Raw genomic sequence first — 20,019 nt, forward strand, 5'->3', positions numbered from 1 at the left:
ATCCAGGAAGACCACAGCCCAAGCAAACAGGACATCTACAGCAGAAACAGTCATGAGTGCAAAGCACTCCTTCACAAGAGCAGAATCCTGTCTTTTTCTTTTTTTTTCAACATGTGGGATGTCTCCATTGATATTTATGAGCAGATGCACCAGAAAAGACATTTTTGCTTGGAGATTTTATTCCAAAATACAATTTAGGCTTGGGATATTACTTGTATAGATGTTTGCTTACTGCAAAAGCCAATTGATTTATACTTAAAAATACAGAAGATTGAAATACCTCACTGTATTTCTACTTTATCCTTTCCTAAAACTGCATTTGTGTGCTCAATGTTAACCTTCCCATTCAAATGTCATTAGCTGCTAATTAAGATGTTGATATGCTGATTGTATATCTTGCAGTAGAGATGATTTGCAGGCACTTATTAGATGTTTATCAAACTCCAGCACATGCATTGGTTTAGCGTTGTGTGGCATATTCAATTTACTGAACGCTGTCCCAGCTCTTCGCTCTTTTTTTTCCTATTACATAATGAGCAAAATGTGGCAAGTTGTCAGAAATCACCTCAGAAAATAAGGAGAGTAAAGTAAGTGATATCCTTGTGCAGTTTTTTACCTTCGATTTCAAAAAATCTTATTTGAAAAATCCCTGAAAATATCCCAGCATAAGCCCTGTGAATTTGTCTACAACTTACATTGTCCCAGGAACAGAAGGCTCTTTAGTACTAAAGGTTTGTTCATTGTTACTAACAAGGAGAATTTAAATCAAAGAAAGGCGGTGATGATTCTGCTAGTGCAAAAGCAGTTCTGCAACACAGGGTACATTTTCACAGGAGTTTTTAATATAATTTATGAATATTTGCTGGCAACATAATTGTCTTTTCTGCTGACATTTTCAAAGCAACACTGTGATTTGTTGGGTCTCCTGAGAGTCCGAGTACAAAACTGATAATTATATTAAATATACATAGACAATAAAGAGTGTGTTTACATAACTATGCCCATAAATATCTGATTGAACAGTCATTGTTCTCAAAACCCTTTTAAGCATCTCTCAGAGGGATCCAATTCTAATGACATGATGGTTTAAAAGATGTTGCTCAGTCTTGTTCCATATTTAATTAACTTTCCTTTTTTAAACTTGTGATGGTGGAGACAATAACAAATAGCTCTGAAAAGAGAGAGAGCTTTGAAACATGAGTGAGACCTTGTCAGGCTTTTGTGTGCCACACAGAGAAGGAGATCTGCACACAAGAGTTGGTGGCCGGGGACTGCCCAGCTCCTGGAGGACTGCACTGCCATAGCATTCACAGTTCACTACTTCTAATAACAACAGCGATGACAACAATAATAAGGAAATCATCAGCATAGAATGATGGGAAGCAATATGGGGAGGGAAAATAGATGTGTGAGTTGGTAAAATAGGCCTAAACTTGTTTATTTTTGCACTGCTATGGAGCAGTGAAGCAAATATTTTAAAGAGAACGGCACATTGCCCACTAAGATACAAAGGGTATGTGAACACTAATTGAGCATCAGTGTATGACTGAACATGTTAGATGGGAGTCAAGGTAACGTCTGTGAATTCATGGATGGTCTTATTCTGACAGAGTCCTTCACTTTCCCTCATCCTCAACAGGGCTGCAACAGCAGTACAATATTCTGTTTTCACACTGAGCTAGTTTTAATTGTCACCAATTATAATTCATTTACTTTTATGTGTCCTGGTTGTCACAATATTAACATTTGTAAGTCTTTCCCTTTGCAGGCTGTGAGAATCTGTTGTGACATCTCAATAAAGTGGGATTTAATCAAGGTGTGAATGAATTGTTAATCTTGTTATAAATAGAAGGTGCCATATGTTGGTAAGGAAGGGACGTCTCTCTTTTTCTGTTGTTGAGGACAGTGGTAACAAAAGAAAGTGGGTGGTCATGTCAGAATTACTAATAAAAGCCCAGTCACTGAGACATGGAGAGGACTTTCCATGTGCTATCAAGAAGTGTTAACTATTAATGTCTCCTAGGCAGAGCCTTTGAACTATTCTTTTTGGAGGCTGCCTAAATCAGGGAAAGCAGTGCGAGCACTGGACTTGGACTGAATCTAATAAATTCCAATAACCTCCCTCTGAGTCACCAAGAATGGATTGAAAGTCTAACTTAGGCAACTGGGTGTGCAAATGCATTTGATGGTAAAGACTCCTATTCTGGGTATCTGAATGTCATAAAGACCTAATACACATGTGTTCCTGGATCATCTTTTGTTCAGATAAAGAATCACTGATTTCCTCATAAATCCAGTGCTCAGATACTACTTGAGTAATTCACTTTTTTCTGCAGTATAAATGCTGTATTTTTGCCTGCTTTGGGTCTGTGACATTTCCTAAACACAGCTTTGTAAAACAAGCAGAAGGACTAATTTCTTTAGTCCTTCTATCAATTACAGTAAAACTCATGTCCTCTTGAAATCTTGGGAATAAAGCCAGTCTCAGAGGTAAAAGGATACTTTGTCCATCAATCTATCCATACAACCTTTGAAGACATTAATCCTTTCACATTAGGTTAAGGGTGTGAGGATGGGCTTTTCTTAGCTTTTGCTGATCCAAGACAGAGAAAACCATGGCATAACTGAAATGCACATAGGCACACAGACAACTGTGCCTCTTCTGCCATCAGGCAAGATGATCTGCCTCTCCTGTTGACTTTTCTAAATGCTGTGGTAATTCCCCAGGCAATACTCTGTTCTCATTGGGAAGTTCGGATGTCTTCCATAATCTATTTAAACAGCTATTTAGGTATCACTAAGAAACCTGTTACTTTAGAAAAGGTAAGAGGATTCCAGCACTTGATACCAGCAGCCAGCTCTCAGAAGCCACCTGGGGCTGCCTGAGGCCATAAGACCCCTTGATTCCTCCACACCAACCTGAAGGGACAATTGATGCATAAAGTCTTCATCACATTTGCTGTTGCTCTGTTTACTGTTCCTTTATTTACATATCTAGAAATTCAACATCTTTGCATGTTTTGCAAGCTGTCATGACATGAGACACTCATAAAGTGCTATGTTTTGCTTGCTAACATATTTTTGACATATTTTAGCTTTTGATTATAAGATTGCATCTTTCCCAGCTACCATCTGTCTCAACTCAGTGGCACTCTGGCATTTACAAAAACAGTAGGGTGTAATATTTCTTATATACTTGAACTGTACTAGAAATATGTTATTTTCAGTCTTAACCAATATGTCACAGTTTCACACATGAAGGATGAAATATCCTACATCTTTTAAGGTATCTGTCAAAAATAAAGAACATATCATCACATTCAATTTGGCTGAGATGAATAACATATTAATGAGAATAAGAATGGGAATAGTTTCTGACTTATAAATAGAACTGGCATTTTACAATCCTTGTGTACTTGTGCCTGTATTTATCCTTTTGTCAGCACAAATGAGGTATTCATAAAAAACCCAGGAATTTCTTTTTTGCATTTGGCAAAATATGCACAATATTTTCAAAGCTAGAGTTTTAAACATGACATATTTTTTTTCTTGGAATATCTGGTAACCAGAGGCTTTCAAACTTTGCTTCTTTTGTCTCCATTCTCCATCTGTGGAGAGTCAAAATCTGACATTCAGCAAACTGGAAATCACACTTTATATCTACCCTGACAGCACTAGGTAAGCAGTTCCAGTCATTTAGACTGTTGTGATGTACAGATCTTTAACTGCAATACTTCAGCAGCCCTTGCTTCTGTGGGATGAACCCAGCAATTCAAGCAACACTGAAATAGCTGGAGAGTGGTCCTTTTTCACAGGTGTGCTGAAGTAGTGGGGGATACTTGAGAGTTTTTATCCCCTACTTTGTTCTGCAGGAAGACAGGAACCAACTCAAACCTGAGCTTTGGTGCAAATGAGCATCATCCTGTGGTGTGCACCACCTTCAATTCTGCAACCCATGTCAGAAGATAAGGTGAAGGATGTGAGGTTGATGGTGCTATTGGCAGAGTTGCAGTGGCTCCTGATTGTCAGTACCAGACCCAACTCAGTAAATCAGATAGCTCTGAAATACTCCTCTGGCAACCAACGTGTCAATCCTACAGGTTTGAAACTGTTGAAACTGCCAAATAAAACAAACAAACAAACAAACCCCAGAAAACAGTGACTATTGCCCTCAAGCACACATTGCTTTGCAGTGGGCCAGCAGATCTGTTTCTACAATTACATGTATTTAAACGTCTAGCTTTGAGAAAAGTGACCTACTCCTGCTGAGCAGTGTGTAGATTATAGATCATGGTGGTCCTAAGAGTACTAAAGAGCAGTAGTAATAATGCTACTTTCCAAGGAAAAGGACAAGACACAAGCATGCTCACACATAATGGTAAACTGAATTTATTTCCTTTTGGAAAACAATTCCAGTAATCTCCAGGTTCAGACCGCAGAGTAAACATTAATAACAATAACATACAGGTTAGTTCAACTGAGTCAAGAATTTGGCCGTGTGAAATCATTAAGGAAAGTCTTGAACACTCAAAGCTTCAAATGGTATCCAGAAAAAAAAGATTTCCTTGACAATCTACATAACAACTATTGCATATATGGTAATGCTATCTGTCATATCGCAAGGCTTACAAATATATATACGGGCCTTATTCAACTGTGGGTTCCTGCTCTGTGAGAAAGAGTTTCTTCATATTTTTTTGCAAGAATCTTCAGCAATAAAAAATAGTCTTAGATTTGTCCGTTCGTATACCAAAAGAGAGATTTCTAGACTGAAGTTTAAATGAAAGGAAGGCCAAACAGAGCTGTAATGGAACATAGCTATTACCTTCTCCCTCCTCCTTGAAAATGACACTTTTTCTCAAGCTATTTTTTTTCCCCTCACACAGTATTATTATTATTTGTATCTTTCTTGAATAGGGCCCAAGTCCACTTGTCTTTATAAGACCATTTTAGTATCAGACAACATAATACATGTGCAACACTTTATATACAGGAAGTCTATCCGGTGCTCAAAAGTTCAAACACATGAACATCCAACAGTTTCGATAATACAAGTTTTATGGTACAATACAATGTTTCTGAATAATATACATTAACAATGAAAGTTTCGTGCAAAGAGTAAAACGTGTTCCCTTTTTGTGCCACAAAGAATTCTCTGGAAGAGACGGGCCTTGGACTAACTGCTGTGCTGGGTCATCGTATGATTCTGTAACAAAAATAAAAGAAACAGTTTAGTTACATGAGAGGTATTTCCATGCAAAAGAAAGACGTACAAATAATTCTCCCAAAACGACAGACTGCAAAGAGAGTATGTTCGACCCCTCCTTGTTTTAAAGCAGCCAGAAAAGCGGCTTTATCAAAGAGAGGAGTTCTTCCAGCTGTTTCACACTGGTGTTCTTTCCATGGGACACAAGAAATCTCTCCAGGTAGGTTTGAGCTGACCTGCCCCAGTGGAACTGCACACCAGGTCAGAGGTTCTGCTGTCTGGTTACATACGGCTCATGGTTTATGCATTATGCAAATGAGAAGTGCATTTATTTGTCATGAAAGACTTTGCTCCCTACAAACCAAAAATATGCTAATTGGACCGTGCTTCCTAGACTGTGGCACCTCTTAAAATGTTTTATTGCATTAAAACCTATTTCCCCCTAAACTGTACACACCGTATATTCTGGTAAGAGTCATTCTGTGCCTAGCATATTGCTCAAAGACTAATAAGAGAACAGGAGGGGCTGCCACAGCCTTTCCTTTGGTCACCAAAACCCACAAGTATTTTTCCTCAAGTGAATGCAGTGCCTTATGTGAGGTGACAGAGCGTGGACTTTGGAGTCTGAAGTTCTCCTTTCCTGTACAAGTAATCACCAAATCCATCAGCAAACACAAGTTTCACCCTCTTTCTTACTGCTGCCCTGATGGAGTTGACCACTTCTAGGAATGAGACATGATGTTTCAAAGCCTGCACTGGCTTGGATCCTTCACAAGCATTAAGCCAAGAGCAAGAATCCAATAAAAAATGTGTTGAGACTTCTACAATGTGCACTGGATCCAAAGGTAACTGGGAAAGGTCTGTGAATGCTGCTTCTTGGACAACAGGGCAGCCACTGATTAGTGGCGAATCTTTCCCTTAGTAATCTGGGCCAGATTTGGGCCAGTGACCCAGAGGGCAGAGCTGTCACGTCCTGTAATTTTCTCCCAGCATGCCCAATCCCCTCACTCCGCTTTCAGTTAATCTGTTTTAAAACCCCTTTGGACTAACGCACTTCAGGATGAACCTGTTCCCAGAAGACACTCATCATTTTCAACGAAGTGAACATGTACTGAACCATACCCTCTAGAGCTACCCATGAAAAGGCACAGGAGAACAGTCTTGGTGAAACAAATGTGAAATACAGCGTGACTGCATATCAGCCTGATGGTTCTCCCTCCTTTCCTCCTCCTCTCTCCTTAAACTGTGCACGCACACAAACAATAGTTCATGGGACATTTGGCAAGTAAAAGATCTTACAGTAAGCCTGAGGAATTTTTAATGTAGTGCCATTCTCAAGATTAAAGGAAAATGACCCAGCGACACTCAAAGATGCAATTTCCAGATGTGAATGTGAAATGATTTAATGCTGATGGCAGGAATACCAGACTGTCCAAGGCCAGAGAGTGTTAAAAAAATACAGTCAACCACTTGATTTCATCTAGCTTCTTATCCTTCCCATAAAATAATTTCAAAATGCTGTAAAGCAGTAACAATAGCTGCAGACAAAAATGTTGGCTGGTCACAGGTAATAGACTCTGACTTTAAACCACAAAAGCAAGGAAATTAAGAGTTAAGCCTGACAGTCAGCCCTTTTGTCATCCTGTTGTGTCCATTTATTGCAGCACTTACAGCACACCACCACAGGCTTATTGGAGACCCTGCAGTACCTAGAAACAACAGGACAAGTTAAATATGGGGTGGTAGCCTGAATTTTGATTTTTTTTCTCTGCTGCTGAGCAGGCAAAGTCATATACCAGTTGTTACATTGCAGAGATATTTTTGGGGGAAGGGGATGTCCTTTGTTTCTAATCTACCGAGAGCAAGTATGTCAGTCATGCCCATTTTTTATTTCTTTTCACCAAGCAAAAAATGCATAATTGGTTTGAGGATGGATGAACAGTTGCATATGAAGCAGTCAAAAGGTGTTTTAGAAGTGTAGCTGTAGCTGGCTGCAATGACATTTTTGATTAAAAAATAAAAAGGCCCAAATATGAAGGAAAGAAAATAAGACACGGCATAAGGGCTAGGTTGCCCTTGCTCTCAGTGTCCCTGACTCCTGTGCCCTGGTGTAAAATGAGATTCTTTAGAGATAATAGAAAAAAACAAGTTTTGCAGAGAAAAATGAGACAGGGTGGGATACAGACATGAGGAAATGCTTTGAGCAGTTTAGGCCTTAAAAAAAGCAACTATTCTTACTGTAAAGTCAAAACAAAATGTGGTTTCCAATGTAATTAAGGCCCCTCAAATGTGAAGGACTAGGGAGAAACACCTATTTGGCTAAGTGGCAAAAAATACAAAGTGGAAGCACTTCAGAAGCATAATGTTGACAAGACAAGCAGGCGAAGGATGGGAGGAGAGAGATAAGAGAAGGAGGAAAATTCTGTAATCCCACAGAGAGCCATACTCCGCTCCACCAAAAGCCATCTATTGGAGACCCCATGTCTAAGTGACTGAAAATTGCAAACATTAATCCCAGTTATGAACAGTTGTTGTTTTTATGAGGGGTGTTGTGTTTAAAAATTTAGGGCAAAAATTCTCCTCCATTATCCACGCAGCAGATCTCGACTGTGATAGTGTTTTTGCCTGGTGTGCAGCTAGCCCTCCGCCTCCCCAGCAGCGGGAGTTTGGGCAGGCAGGGAAGGCAGGATTTGAAGCTCCCGCTGTCAGGGCAGAGCCACGGGAGCACAGTGCACTCGGGGAGAGCACAGTATTACAGCTGAGATTCCCTGAGTAGCTCGGAGAGTGTGCTGCCCTTCACTAAAGACACGCGAGACAAGCTTGAACATGCCTCCTCTGGAAACTCCAAACTAGTTCACCGGAGTTTGGAGCAATTAGTACATCCCCTTGCCAAAGAGAAGTCATTTAACTAAGTACAGGAGATATCATATGCTCCCCATCTTTGCCTCCCCCCAGTCTGACTGCTCATAAACACATCTACTTAACTATGAGGTAGCCTTTCTGTGAAGCAAAAATTTCAGTTTTCTACTTAGACATGGAAAAGAAAAATATATTTTTTCTTAATGTAATCTCTGCTGGCCTTCAGCAGTAGCTATGTTAACATTTCCAAGAGCTGCGATTTCATGAGGAGAAACTAGTTTTCAAACCCAAATGCAAGCTTTACATGCACAAAATGGAGGAAGAGTGAAGCAGGAGGTGTGTGTGTCACTGCATTTGTTACCACATCAGACACAAACCGAGCCGGGAAAACTCTTACATCCCAAATTTGTCTGCCTCAGTATTATCTGGAAAGTAAGTATATTACCTGGGAAAACCTGAATTCAATATATTTCACAAAGAAAACAAACCTTTAAAATGCATTTGCCCTGTTCCTAGAAATAATTATTTTTGTTAGCAGAATCCAGAACCCCAACTGTTCTGTGAACTGCTACAGAATTGTATGTCACCACTTTTCTGGATGAAAGCGCTTTGAGCTATCCCTGTTGTTACTATTAGAGAGTTAAAAACATGCAAAGATTTCACAATAATGCTAGGTGAAAGAATCTTCTTGGCAAAAGAAATGTAAAAAGATCCGTTTGTAGAAATGCTTGAGACAAAAGAGGTAATAATACTTTTTGTTATTTGCTGTATGTCTTTGTATTTCAGTTAGAACATGAGAAGTATTAGCTAGCTAAAAGTTTCCGTCCACAGCAACAAAATTAACAGAGGAAAAAAAATATCCACAGAGAGCCACAGATTTACCGGCCTGTTGGAATCTTTAATGTGAACTCTGGTTGCATTCAATTTAAATTGTTTTTTCATGACTAGACAAAACAAGACCTGGTTGTACCTGACAAACAGTGCAAAGAGAGTACATGAGAAGAAATATAAAGATGAAATGTAGGTGCATTATTTCAACAGATGGTAACAGTACCACAGCAGCATGTTATTTTTTTCCTTAGTTCAAGAACACAAACATGAGTAATCAATCATCACTGATTAAGTAATTATAGTACCCTACATGTTATCACTTATCTGGAATCCTCTATCTGTGTACGTTACAGGCCACCTTGTATTTTTTTTGCATTAAAAACAAAGCCCCCCACCGCAGTGCAATCTAGTTCCAAGTTGTAAAACAGAACTCCACATTACTATCAACCTTTAAGCACCACAATTTATTTTTTTTTTTTTTAACAAAAGCAATTGGTTTCCAACAGGCTGGATAATAAGTCTTTTGACCTGCATTCTTCTCTGACCCATTAAGGTCACCCCTGTGCTCGGGCATATAGCTGACTTAGGAAATGCCTGCAAGTCCTGCATTTCATCTCCTGCCCACTCAAAATAAAGCTTTCTTTAAATGTGTCTGTACGGGTCCCTGAAGACCAGGGAGGCATCCCTGTAGTGGGCAATGGAGGGACAGAAGCTTCTGCCTTTATTAATGAATGCAGACCATTATGAGTCTGGCTGGCTCCTGCACTGTTCCCAGAAGCATATACTGTACGTGACTTAAAATGCTAGAATATTGACACAAAGCGAGCTGGGCACCCCTAAGGAAAATTACTCCTTGGATATAATGTAGGCTCGTAACAGCTATTAGAGTACAAAATAAAACCCTCCGGGATCAAACTGACATATACCGCATTCTACCTACTCCTCAAACATTAGAAGAATTTCTTTGTGAAGGCATTCTCAAGGACAGCATTAAACTGACTTTTGTAGCAATCTGCAACAGCTTTTTGGCTTACAGCTTTTAGTACTAAATCTCTAGTTTGAATCAATATAAGTACTATATCTTCCACATTAATCAATACATTTGGTTCAATACACGTTCTATTAAATTATACTTTCTAATCAAGATTTTCTGCTTCTCTTTCCTTCTTTTTATTTCAACTTCTCACTCTGTACCATACTTTTCAAACTGTCTCCTGCTAATGAGAGGATGCTAGATTTTCCAGAACCAAAGGGGAAGAAAGGTAGGCTTCATGGAAAAGGCAAGCCTAGCAAAACCTTAAGTGCGGTGGTAATGACGAATCAAATATGTAGTTTCACAGCACCAACGTGGTTTCCAGAACTTTGGTCTGATGCTTTGTTACTTATCTGATTGTCACGATATAAGATCTTTTACGCAGAAAGCTCTGCACTGTACTCTGCTGAAATACCATTTCATGTGGAAAGGCAGGGGGAGGAGGGAAGAGGGGCGTAGAGTGGTGACACCAAAAAGAAATAAATGAAACTTATTCATACGTAGCTATAACCTTAAGAAAAATCTCAGAGAGGGTTGATTTTTATACCCTTTCTTCAAACTTGTGCTGCTTCAGTTTCTTGTCAAAGCCACATTATAATGTGGCAGGGTTCTTTCCTGGTAAACTGTAATGTGATTATACCCAAGACTAAATTGATGAGATATTTAGATTTGTGAGATACTAAGATTAAATGCATACTATAAATTAAGATGTAAAAAGGTATTATTTAATCTAGGTCTTTGGGGATATTTGAAACATTTGTATAGAAGATGTCTCCAGCAATGTGAGTGATGTACACAGTTAAGAATAAATGACTTTTCCACACCTGTGTTAGATTTGGTAGAATGTGGTTATTCTTTATAAGCAGAGAATATGAAATGTAACGTCAAAATTATAAACACTTCTATTACAGGTATTTGCCTTTGCCTTAGAGATCAGGAACATTGCACTGATGTCTCTTACTTATAGTCAAGATCCTCTTTTTCTTGTCTCCATACAATCACTGTGAACTTGCAGAGAAACTGTTGTGTTTTCTTTTGACGTTTAACGTCATCTTACTCATCTAACAATAGCATCTGATAATGCTTTCTAGATGACACCATGTCACCATTAAAGAAAAGGGTGAAATAGCATAATAAAAGGGAAGAACAAGAATTCATACAATTTAAAGACAGAAAAGACCCATCGGGGCGTTTTCTCCACCCATCTTGCTAGTGTTGGATGATTGCCTATAGTGTAATTTCTAGTGTTTTGCCCAGTCCAATTTTAATTAGAGCTTCCAGTTCTCCTCTTGGGAGACTCTTTTACAGCTTCGCAGACCTCAGGGTTAGGATTTTTTTTCCTGACATTCATCCCAGGAGAGGAAGAGGCTCAGCCAGCCCCAAATCACATAGGAAACCAAATCTGCAAAGTCAGGAGCTGGTTTCAGTAGAGTATCTGGGCCATTTCAAAGCATCTGAAGGCAGTAAACTTTCAATGCCCCAAAACATTAATGCCCTGACTCTGATACTGCTGCAAGCAATTAAGAAGATTCTGTTACATGGGCTTCTCAGGCTCAGCTGCTGTACAGGTAAAAATGTACAGTTGGGCTTTGTGTTCCCACAGTAAGAGTAACTGTTTCCACAATCCACCTCTACAACTGAAGGTTAGAGACTATCTAGGTCTGTTCTATGTACTGACAGAGCACCTATGAACACTCAGATTGTAGATATTTCTGTATTTTTCACACAGGGAAATACAAAAAGAGCAACTTCAGTTGAATCTTATCAACAGATGATGTGACTGTAGATTATCTTCCCTGCCAGGCTTCTCCCTTCCTTTTGTAAAACACAAACTACATGACATTAACTTAAATTGTTGTGTATGAAATCTTGGAACTAACAAATGTGTCTTATCCCAGGAACTACAATATTTCTGACACAAAAATGATCATATATCCAGATTTTAGTGGTCACACTTATTCTAAGTCAAAGAGGAAGCTGGAAAGGAGATAATGTCTAGTAGTTTTTCATAGGTGAAAAGTAGGAAGCCAAATGGAGTTCTGGACAGAACAGAAAAAATTCCAGGCAAGATTAATCCTGCCACCAGCGTCTCCAGAACTGCAGTGCATCTGGCAGAGCAGCATGAGTATGAATGTATTTTTAAATGCATTGAAGTAGGCAAGGAGTTTCCATCCAAGCCAAGTTTGATCACAAGCATAGGCTTCACAAAATGCAGTTTTTGAAATTTGAGATTCCCAAGGAAATAAAGACTTGATCTGAACTGAAACAGAGCTATTTCAACAACAAAGAAGGGACCAAATTCCAAGAGAATCCGTGTTTCCATACATACCACTTACGTGTGGTGAGTTGATGTTTACCAGCCTCTGAGAATCAGGCCTGTTCTCAGACTTGATGGCCAATTAAATGGTCACCTTAGGTCATGACTGACCATGGTTGACAATGACAACTTAGGAAAGTCTCCAGTAAATGGCAGTTTTTTGTATAAATTACTTTACCTAAGCGATGTGATTTGATATTACATTAATGTCTCTGAAATAGCATGAGTGCTAATCAGATCATACTCTTTATAGTATTTATGTAAAACTCCCAGTGTTCTGATTCTTCTACTTCAGCATTTCCAGCTGGGCTAGAGAAAACCTAACCCATAAAAAAAAAATCTCTGATTGGATGGCATGTTCTCAGGGATGCAAACAGAAAAGTAAAACCAAACCAAAACCAAAACAAAACCCCTGATACCTATTTTTCTTCAAAGACTTCCAGTAAGTCACTAGTAAAATGTCAATGATTCCTTTTGGATTCATTATTATATGTGAGTACATATATCATGGATTTGTTATAGGGAAAAGAATGACATATATTCCTAGGAACAGCAAATAAGACCTTCATCATTGTCACTAGAAGAGAACAGATACAAACGCAGGTGTCTGTTCACAATCCTTGCACTGTCCTCATTACAAGCATTGGCAGGGGGCTCCTAGTTAAGCCTCTGACATAAATCAGAGTAGCTCCAAGGCTGTTTTAACCTATAGTGCCAGGCAACAGCCTTCCATAAGCCTCCCTTACTCTGGTGTTTATTGAAACACAATGGTACTTATTAAAACCTCTCTCATTTCAGCCAAGGTGTGCTTGGCTGCACAGGCAAAGTGCACGTATTATCCGCATAAACGATAAGATGGTCATGATGGGGAGAGAGGGCAATGACTAGGACATGGTCACAGCAATTTGTTGAAAATGAGAAACCTTCCAGTTCTTTTATGCTGCAAAAGGGCCGTACTGCTACTCAGGATCCAGGCCTAAGTCTTGTTCATAGAAAAACAAGGCTTTTGTGATACTGTAAACGTTTAAAATTAATACACAAGCATCCTTCTCCAATAAGAAAATTGTTCATTAAGTGGGAATAAAAGCTTTAACAGAAAAGGCAAAAGGAGGCACATCTGAGAAATATATCAAAAGCCTTATTACTTTAGAATATGGTTATGATTACCCTGGCATAAATTAAGAGAAACTCCTCTGAAATCAAGGGAATTTCAAGACAGGGACAAGTAAGAATAGAGTCAGGCCTGCAGGGTTTAAAACAAAGTGAATATTGCTCATGTACTGATTGGTTTTTGCACAGTCTCTGCAGAGGCCACAGCCAGAAGAAGTCTCTTCACCTGGTCAGACACAGCCAGGCAAAGAGCAAGCAGAACCCAAAGCTGAACAAATTCAGATTTATCTGCAGCTATTGTACAACAGAGTAACAGGGGACAGCAAGCTTTGATAGACAATACTGCCTAATAAGATATTCAGGGATTAAGTCAACGTTTTACAGACATGTGTATTCACGGGGGCTAGTTGTTGCTCTACTTTAATTTTTTTTCTTTGTTATGTTTAATTTATCACGCGGCTGCTTTATAAACTACAACATCTGTAAACAAGTTTAAGTTTTTGACCTCCCACCCATTTTAGATCCACAAGCAGCACTCCAGCTTCGTGCTCTAATTTTAGATACCTTTAAGACAACTAAGTCTGCGGAGGAGAGAGAGAGCTAAAAAACACATACCACAAAAACAAACCCCCTTATCTGACAATATGTGTTCATCTTACGTGAATACAAATTTGCCTAGCTGGGAGTGAGGAACTGGCTCCTGGAATTGGAGCCATGCTATGTGCAGATTCCTTTATAGGTCAAACCCAATTAAACAAACCACTACTAAATATTTAACAGCTCAGCACAGTAATTAGTGACAAATAATGGAAGCAGAAATTGATAATTGCACAGAAATGTCCTGTTCGAAATACTACACGTTTCTTGCTCCTCGTGTTTCTCTAATACTCACTGAATCCCGATAGGTCTTTTCAGGGACTAAAGTGACAAATGAGTCTGGATTTTGCACACACCTTTTTGCCCTGCAATGAAGCTTTCTGTGAGTTTTGAGAAAGAACCTTCCAAGCGGAACTTCTTCTCAAATCTTTGTCCTGGGCTTTCTGATTTAAAGCAGTGTAACTCCTAGATCATGAATTGATTTCAAATCTTAAACCAAGCGGCTGGTCCGGAATTTAAGCTCCTGTCCATAGGACTCAAAAGGTCACCCAATTAAAATGGGGAAGCACACAGAGCTGTGATTTATATGCAAAGGGCAACCTTTAAAACAATGATCCTTTCCAGTTTTCCACAGGTGCATGTACAAGAATTCCTTTCAACAAAATTACAAGTGAAATTGCAAGTTTCTTGGTACAGCCTGAAAGAAAAAAAACTTGTCTGCACTCTTATTATATGGACAAACACATCCTGCACTTGTATCGATTGCTGAGCTCACCTCCCTACCTCGTGACCTAACACTGGGTATTGTGCTTGCCAGGTGACAAAGAGACAGACTGGAATCTGGATTCCCTGCACATTGCCAGCCAGTGCGTGGGACCTTGTACAACAACACGGCACACTGGAGGTTATGGATCAGCCTGAGATTAACTCAAAGCAACTAACACAATTTTTTGCTCAGGTAGAAGCAAATCCTGAACCAGTTCAGCTTTAAAATCACCAAATCTGGCTTTTGTACATGGAAATCATATTTGGTAATTATCCATACAGTAAGCGTACATATCGCAGAATCACAGAACGGTAGGGGTTGGAAGGGACCTCTAGAGATCACCTAGTCCAACTCCCTTGCTGAATCAGGTCCACCTAGATCAGATCACACAAGAATGTGTCCAGGTGGCTCTTGAAACTCTCCGGAGAAGGAGACTCCACACCCTCTCTGGGCAGCCTGTGCCAGGGCTTGCTCACACTTACAGTAAAGTAGTTTTACGTTTAAGTGGATTTTTTTGTGTTTCAGCTTTTTCCCATTACTCCTTGTCCTATCACTGGACACTACAGAAAAATGTGTTGCCCAATCCTCTTGACATACACCTTTCAAATACTTGTAAGTACTAATGAGGCTCCCCCTCAGTCTCTGCCAGGCTAAACAGCCCCAGGTCCCGCAACCTTTCCTCATAGGAGAGATGTTCCAGTCCCCTGATCATCTTGGTGGCCCTACCCAGCTAGAAGAATATATATAAGTGGACTGCTGCATATTTTGGATCCTGAATTCAGGAACACAAATGAAAAAATCTCCCCTCATCCACAGTATGCCAACTTTAAAATGTGTGGGAAAGAGAAGGAAAAACTACGGAGTTCTGCTAGCTCATCTCCTCTTCTAAATAACCTAAATACTGCTGCACATTGGTGCATCTCTTTCCTTCAAGACAATTTGCAAGGAAAGCCAGATAGAGCAGATTTGATGGTAAAGGCCAAATATTTCTGAGCTGATAAGCAGAGGTCCCCACGGCTTTCACTCTCTGTCTTCTCTCACAACTGATTACTGTGCCAGTCTGCCTTGGACATCTTATAGTCCTTATTCCTACAACTCTTTAAAGAAAGAATAGTGGGAACTGGGACTGTGCTTACGTGGCAGGCTTCATGGGTGTGTGAATTCCAAATCTACTTGTTGGAAAGAAAATAAGGACAATTTTTAACCTTTTATAGTGAGCAAATAGTTAGACAACTAGGACCCCTACATTGACATATTCCTGAAGCAATCTCACCTGAGTTCCCTCCTTTTCAGTCCAAGATACTCCATGTTGCAAACATGACTTTTAGAAAGACTAGAATGCTATTTTGCTTTTTATAACAAAGTCACTACTTCTCTAAATTTTGTAAGGACACATACTGTAAATCAAGAAATCTGGAGCATTTACTGACATGTGGTACCAGGAAAATAAAATTTTATGTTTATCATTGTGGTTGTTGGTTGTAAAATGCAGAAGTCTGGATTCTCTATTGTCTTCTGTTTTGTTGTCTTTTGCATTTGTGTAAAAGAAGTGTGAAATGTGACCACAGTTAAATGGGAGAAATTTTACTATCTCTTCTGTTTTCAGAATGCATAAAAGGGAGAGGACAGTGAAGTGCAATTCCTATGTTTTAATAACACCTCTCCCAAACAAGAAGTATTACTTAAAGAAGCATCCTTTTATGCCTTTTTCCTTCCTCCCCGTGAGGGAAGAAGTATCCTCCTACAAAATATCATTCTTTAAGATTGGTCATTCTGTTTCCTGTCACATAGCTGGCCAGTGACACGTTGCAAGTCAGACGTGTCATTAGATCCTGCCTTGACCCTGCACTGACAGTTGAAGAAATGCCCCTCTCACCTCTGGTTTTGGCTTGTGATGCCGTGATACTACTCCTGTCTCCTAGGCTATCTCCTGACAGGGAATCGAGCCTCCCACAGCTGCCACTTTCACCTCTTGTTGCCCATTAGGACTGTTTTTTAGTGTGGCGATCTTCTGATCAAGTGAAAAGAGTCACACTTAGCAGGAAAACAAGTGGAGACAACACTTGCACTCATTTACTGTCTATGTAGTGCCAAGGTATCTGAAATACAGAACTTCAATTTCTTTACAAAAAGATGTGCTGTAGCTATGGTGAGGCTAATCTATAACCCTTGCAGTCTTATATAATTTGCTACTCCAAGTTAATTTTAATTCATTACAATAAAACCCACCTAATTAAAATAACTCTTTAAAGTGAAGTATTAGCTTGATCCCAGAAAAAAAAAAAAAGCAGAATCTTCACTATCAGAGGGCAATTCATCATACCACAGTGCACACTTATAGAAATTCAAAGGTAAGCTATAAACAAGTACCCACAGCAATAGTACCATGCATAAAGGGGCAGGCAACAGGAGGCCTGCTTTCTAATCAGCCCTCAAAGGAACCTGCCACACAGAAGTGGCACTTATTCTAATTTAAAGCTCTCACAGTTACTTTACCTTGGCAAAATTTATAAACTAATAACTTTAGTAAACAGACTGGCACTCCAAACAGAAAAACAAAACCAACACAACAATTCAGGCCTGCAGAGAAAGCAGCTTCCCCAGAAAGGTACTGCCTTCAACAATGAGATAAAACATTTATTTGGGGGCTACTCTTACAGTCCCTGAAGTTTAGTAACAGTTATGCACCACCTGATTAGATCTGTACTGTCACTTCACTATGGTCTACAGTCTATTGTCTCCACAAATGTTTTGAGCATCTTAAGGCATTTTACACACCTGTATATTTGTGTTCTGGTCAGATAGCCAAAGAAATACTTCTAGATTTGAAAGAGCCTACTCTGAGGCTATGTCTTCCCTTAAAATATCATTAAAGTTTCAGGGCAATTTGCTTTCAAAACATCAGTTTAAAAAGATACTTAATAATGCAATTAGAAGCTCATGTTCTGTCCAATCTCTATTATTTTTGCTTCTACATAATTGTTTAACATAACAAAAATTATATATACCATTCTCCATCTACAAGAAAAAAAAGAAAATCAGAAAGCAATAGTAAGAGCTAAGCAGCAAATCTCTGTAATATGTGCAACACAATATTGGATTTTTTTTTTGTTATATCTTAAAACACAACACTTTGTAGAAAGTTCCTTTCCAAATCAAAGCAATACTACAGTAAAACAACTGCAGGCAAAATTTCTAAAACATAATGCAGTTTGTGTCAGAACGCTCATCACTTCAGGCTGACCTGTCAGACTGTCTTGGGGAATATGGTAAAAAAGCAAATCTGCAAGTTGGTAAGAAACTTTAGAATGATAAAAAGTATGCATTGCTCACAAATGACAGAATGCTGTGCAGTGTTAACTGAGCTGTCCTGATGCCTATAGCAGATGTCAGTCCCTCCCTACTGCTTACAGGCACACTTGCTCAGGCTGTGCTCCCAAGACCACTTAAGAGGGAGCCAATATTTTGAAGCTCTAACAGAAGAAATCAAATAAATAAAAAAATTGTGTTCGGGTGAGTGATGCAGAATAGAAATCACAACTTAGTACTATATACAGATACCTGCTAACAGCAACAGAGCTACGTTGCAAATTTGAAACGAGTCAGGTCAGTAAGGTGACATTTTTGGACCTTGACATGCTCCAAAATTTGGACCTTGCAATTTCCGGCACCTACATTTTCAAGAGTTTCTCAAAACCTTGCAGAATACAACCCCCATAACCAACCCACTTCCTTAGGGGACCCAGTATGGTCTCAAGGTGCTTCTTTTTAGTCATTATGGATTAAGATTTTGGCCATAGGGCTTTATCAGAAACTAATGCAATTCTCAACACTCTACAGAGCTCACCAGAGAATCATTTGTACAGGTTTTTGAAATCACCGCTTCTCATAGATATATTTATCTATTAATTTCTGCATAACAGTCTGACATCTGCAGAGACTGATAATTCCCTGCTAAACTGTGTATATTTTCAGACTACCTCCTATACGACCACTGTATATTTTTGTAAATCCACGTGGCCTGAACATTTAAATATTGGGCCACCATAGTCCTTGGTGCTCGTTAAAGCATTGACAAGGCTACCCAAACTTATGCCAGCTTGTAATAGCCCACACGGGATTCTTATATCAGTTAAAAATCCCTGGAATTCATCAGGGTCTGAGACACATCTGTGAGGACCAAAAGGGAGTGATAGAGAACCAGCTAGCAAAATAAACAGGAATTGCTGCGTACTGAGGGAATCTTTGGCTGTCTGACTAAGGTACCTTTTATACTGGCAGGGCATGCAAATTGGAGCTGAGGATCTGCACTTTCATTTTCAAAGCACTTTGCAAACACCAACCACTTCACCTTCACACCAGTGCCGTGAGGGAAGTAAATATGTACAGTTCCAGCATCTTCTGTTTTCTGGAGGTGCAAAGAAGCACGGGCCTTTTTGTTTTTACAGGCCCAATCTCTGTTCACACACAAAAAGGAGCTTTTGACAACCTCTTTCCTCTGTGGTCAAATGAGTTTCACAAGGCCACTGAGGGACTTGGTGGCAGAACAGAGATTATTGGAGAGAGCCTGCTACCCAGCCCAGTGTTAAGTCCATCCTGCCTCCCCAGCAACTCACTGAAGCAACTCACTGCATTCCAGCTGTATGCTGCTTTGCTGTAGAGGACAGATTACTGCATGTCATCCTCTGTAATCTCTCCTGTAAAAGGGATTCTACATACTTCCTGGGGACCCCCTCCCACCCGCTTTGCTTCCCCCCAACAATTGCCGGCAAGGTTATTTCTCAAGGCTGAGATTAAAAATGGCCCTGTGTTTTGCTAAGCATTCCTCTGAAACACGGGCAGCGTGTGCGTGTGTGTCTGAGAACGACCCCAATGAAAGGAAGGAATGAGAGATGCTAAACAATGCTGCGCAAAGTTGCAGACTGTTCGGCTACAGGCCAGAAAATGAATCCAATTTTTCATTCTGTCATTATAAATATTTCAGTGCAAATGGTACTGATTTTCTGCAACTGTGGTTAAGCAAAGGGCCTCCAAGTGAATATTTAAGGCAAAAAAAAAAAAAAAGGAAAAAAAAAAAGGAAAGAAGAAAGGGAGGGAAAGGAAAAAAAAGAAAAAGAAGAGAGGAGGTTGGAAATTAAGGTTAGCAACCAATTAATTTAAAACTTTCAGTGTAAAAGATTCTGGGAAAAATTCTACAGTGATGCAGCGTGTGACTCGAAGAAGGAGGAAAAAAAACATTTACTCTGCTCTTCTTCTGACAGTTTCTCATAAAATATCTGCAGTCCATCTATCTTTTAGTA

The 20,019-nt window shown here is 39.5% G+C and overlaps 1 protein-coding gene across 11 annotated transcripts in view; it reads right to left on the minus strand.

The window, feature by feature from the left end:
- Nucleotides 1-4,366: 4,366 nt before the first annotated feature.
- Nucleotides 4,367-20,019, minus strand: part of ZNF521 (zinc finger protein 521) — a 239,429-nt gene continuing 223,776 nt past the window's right edge. For all 11 annotated transcript variants that reach the window (XM_061995574.1, XM_061995573.1, XM_061995582.1 and 8 more), the window contains one exon: nt 4,367-5,206. In XM_061995574.1, coding sequence (XP_061851558.1) covers nt 5,177-5,206 — 30 coding nt within the window. In that variant the 3' untranslated portion in view covers nt 4,367-5,176. The remainder of the gene's footprint in view (nt 5,207-20,019) is intronic.

Source organism: Colius striatus, chromosome 4 (genome assembly GCF_028858725.1).
Source record: "Colius striatus isolate bColStr4 chromosome 4, bColStr4.1.hap1, whole genome shotgun sequence".
In the NCBI taxonomy this organism is placed as follows: domain Eukaryota; kingdom Metazoa; phylum Chordata; class Aves; order Coliiformes; family Coliidae; genus Colius; species Colius striatus.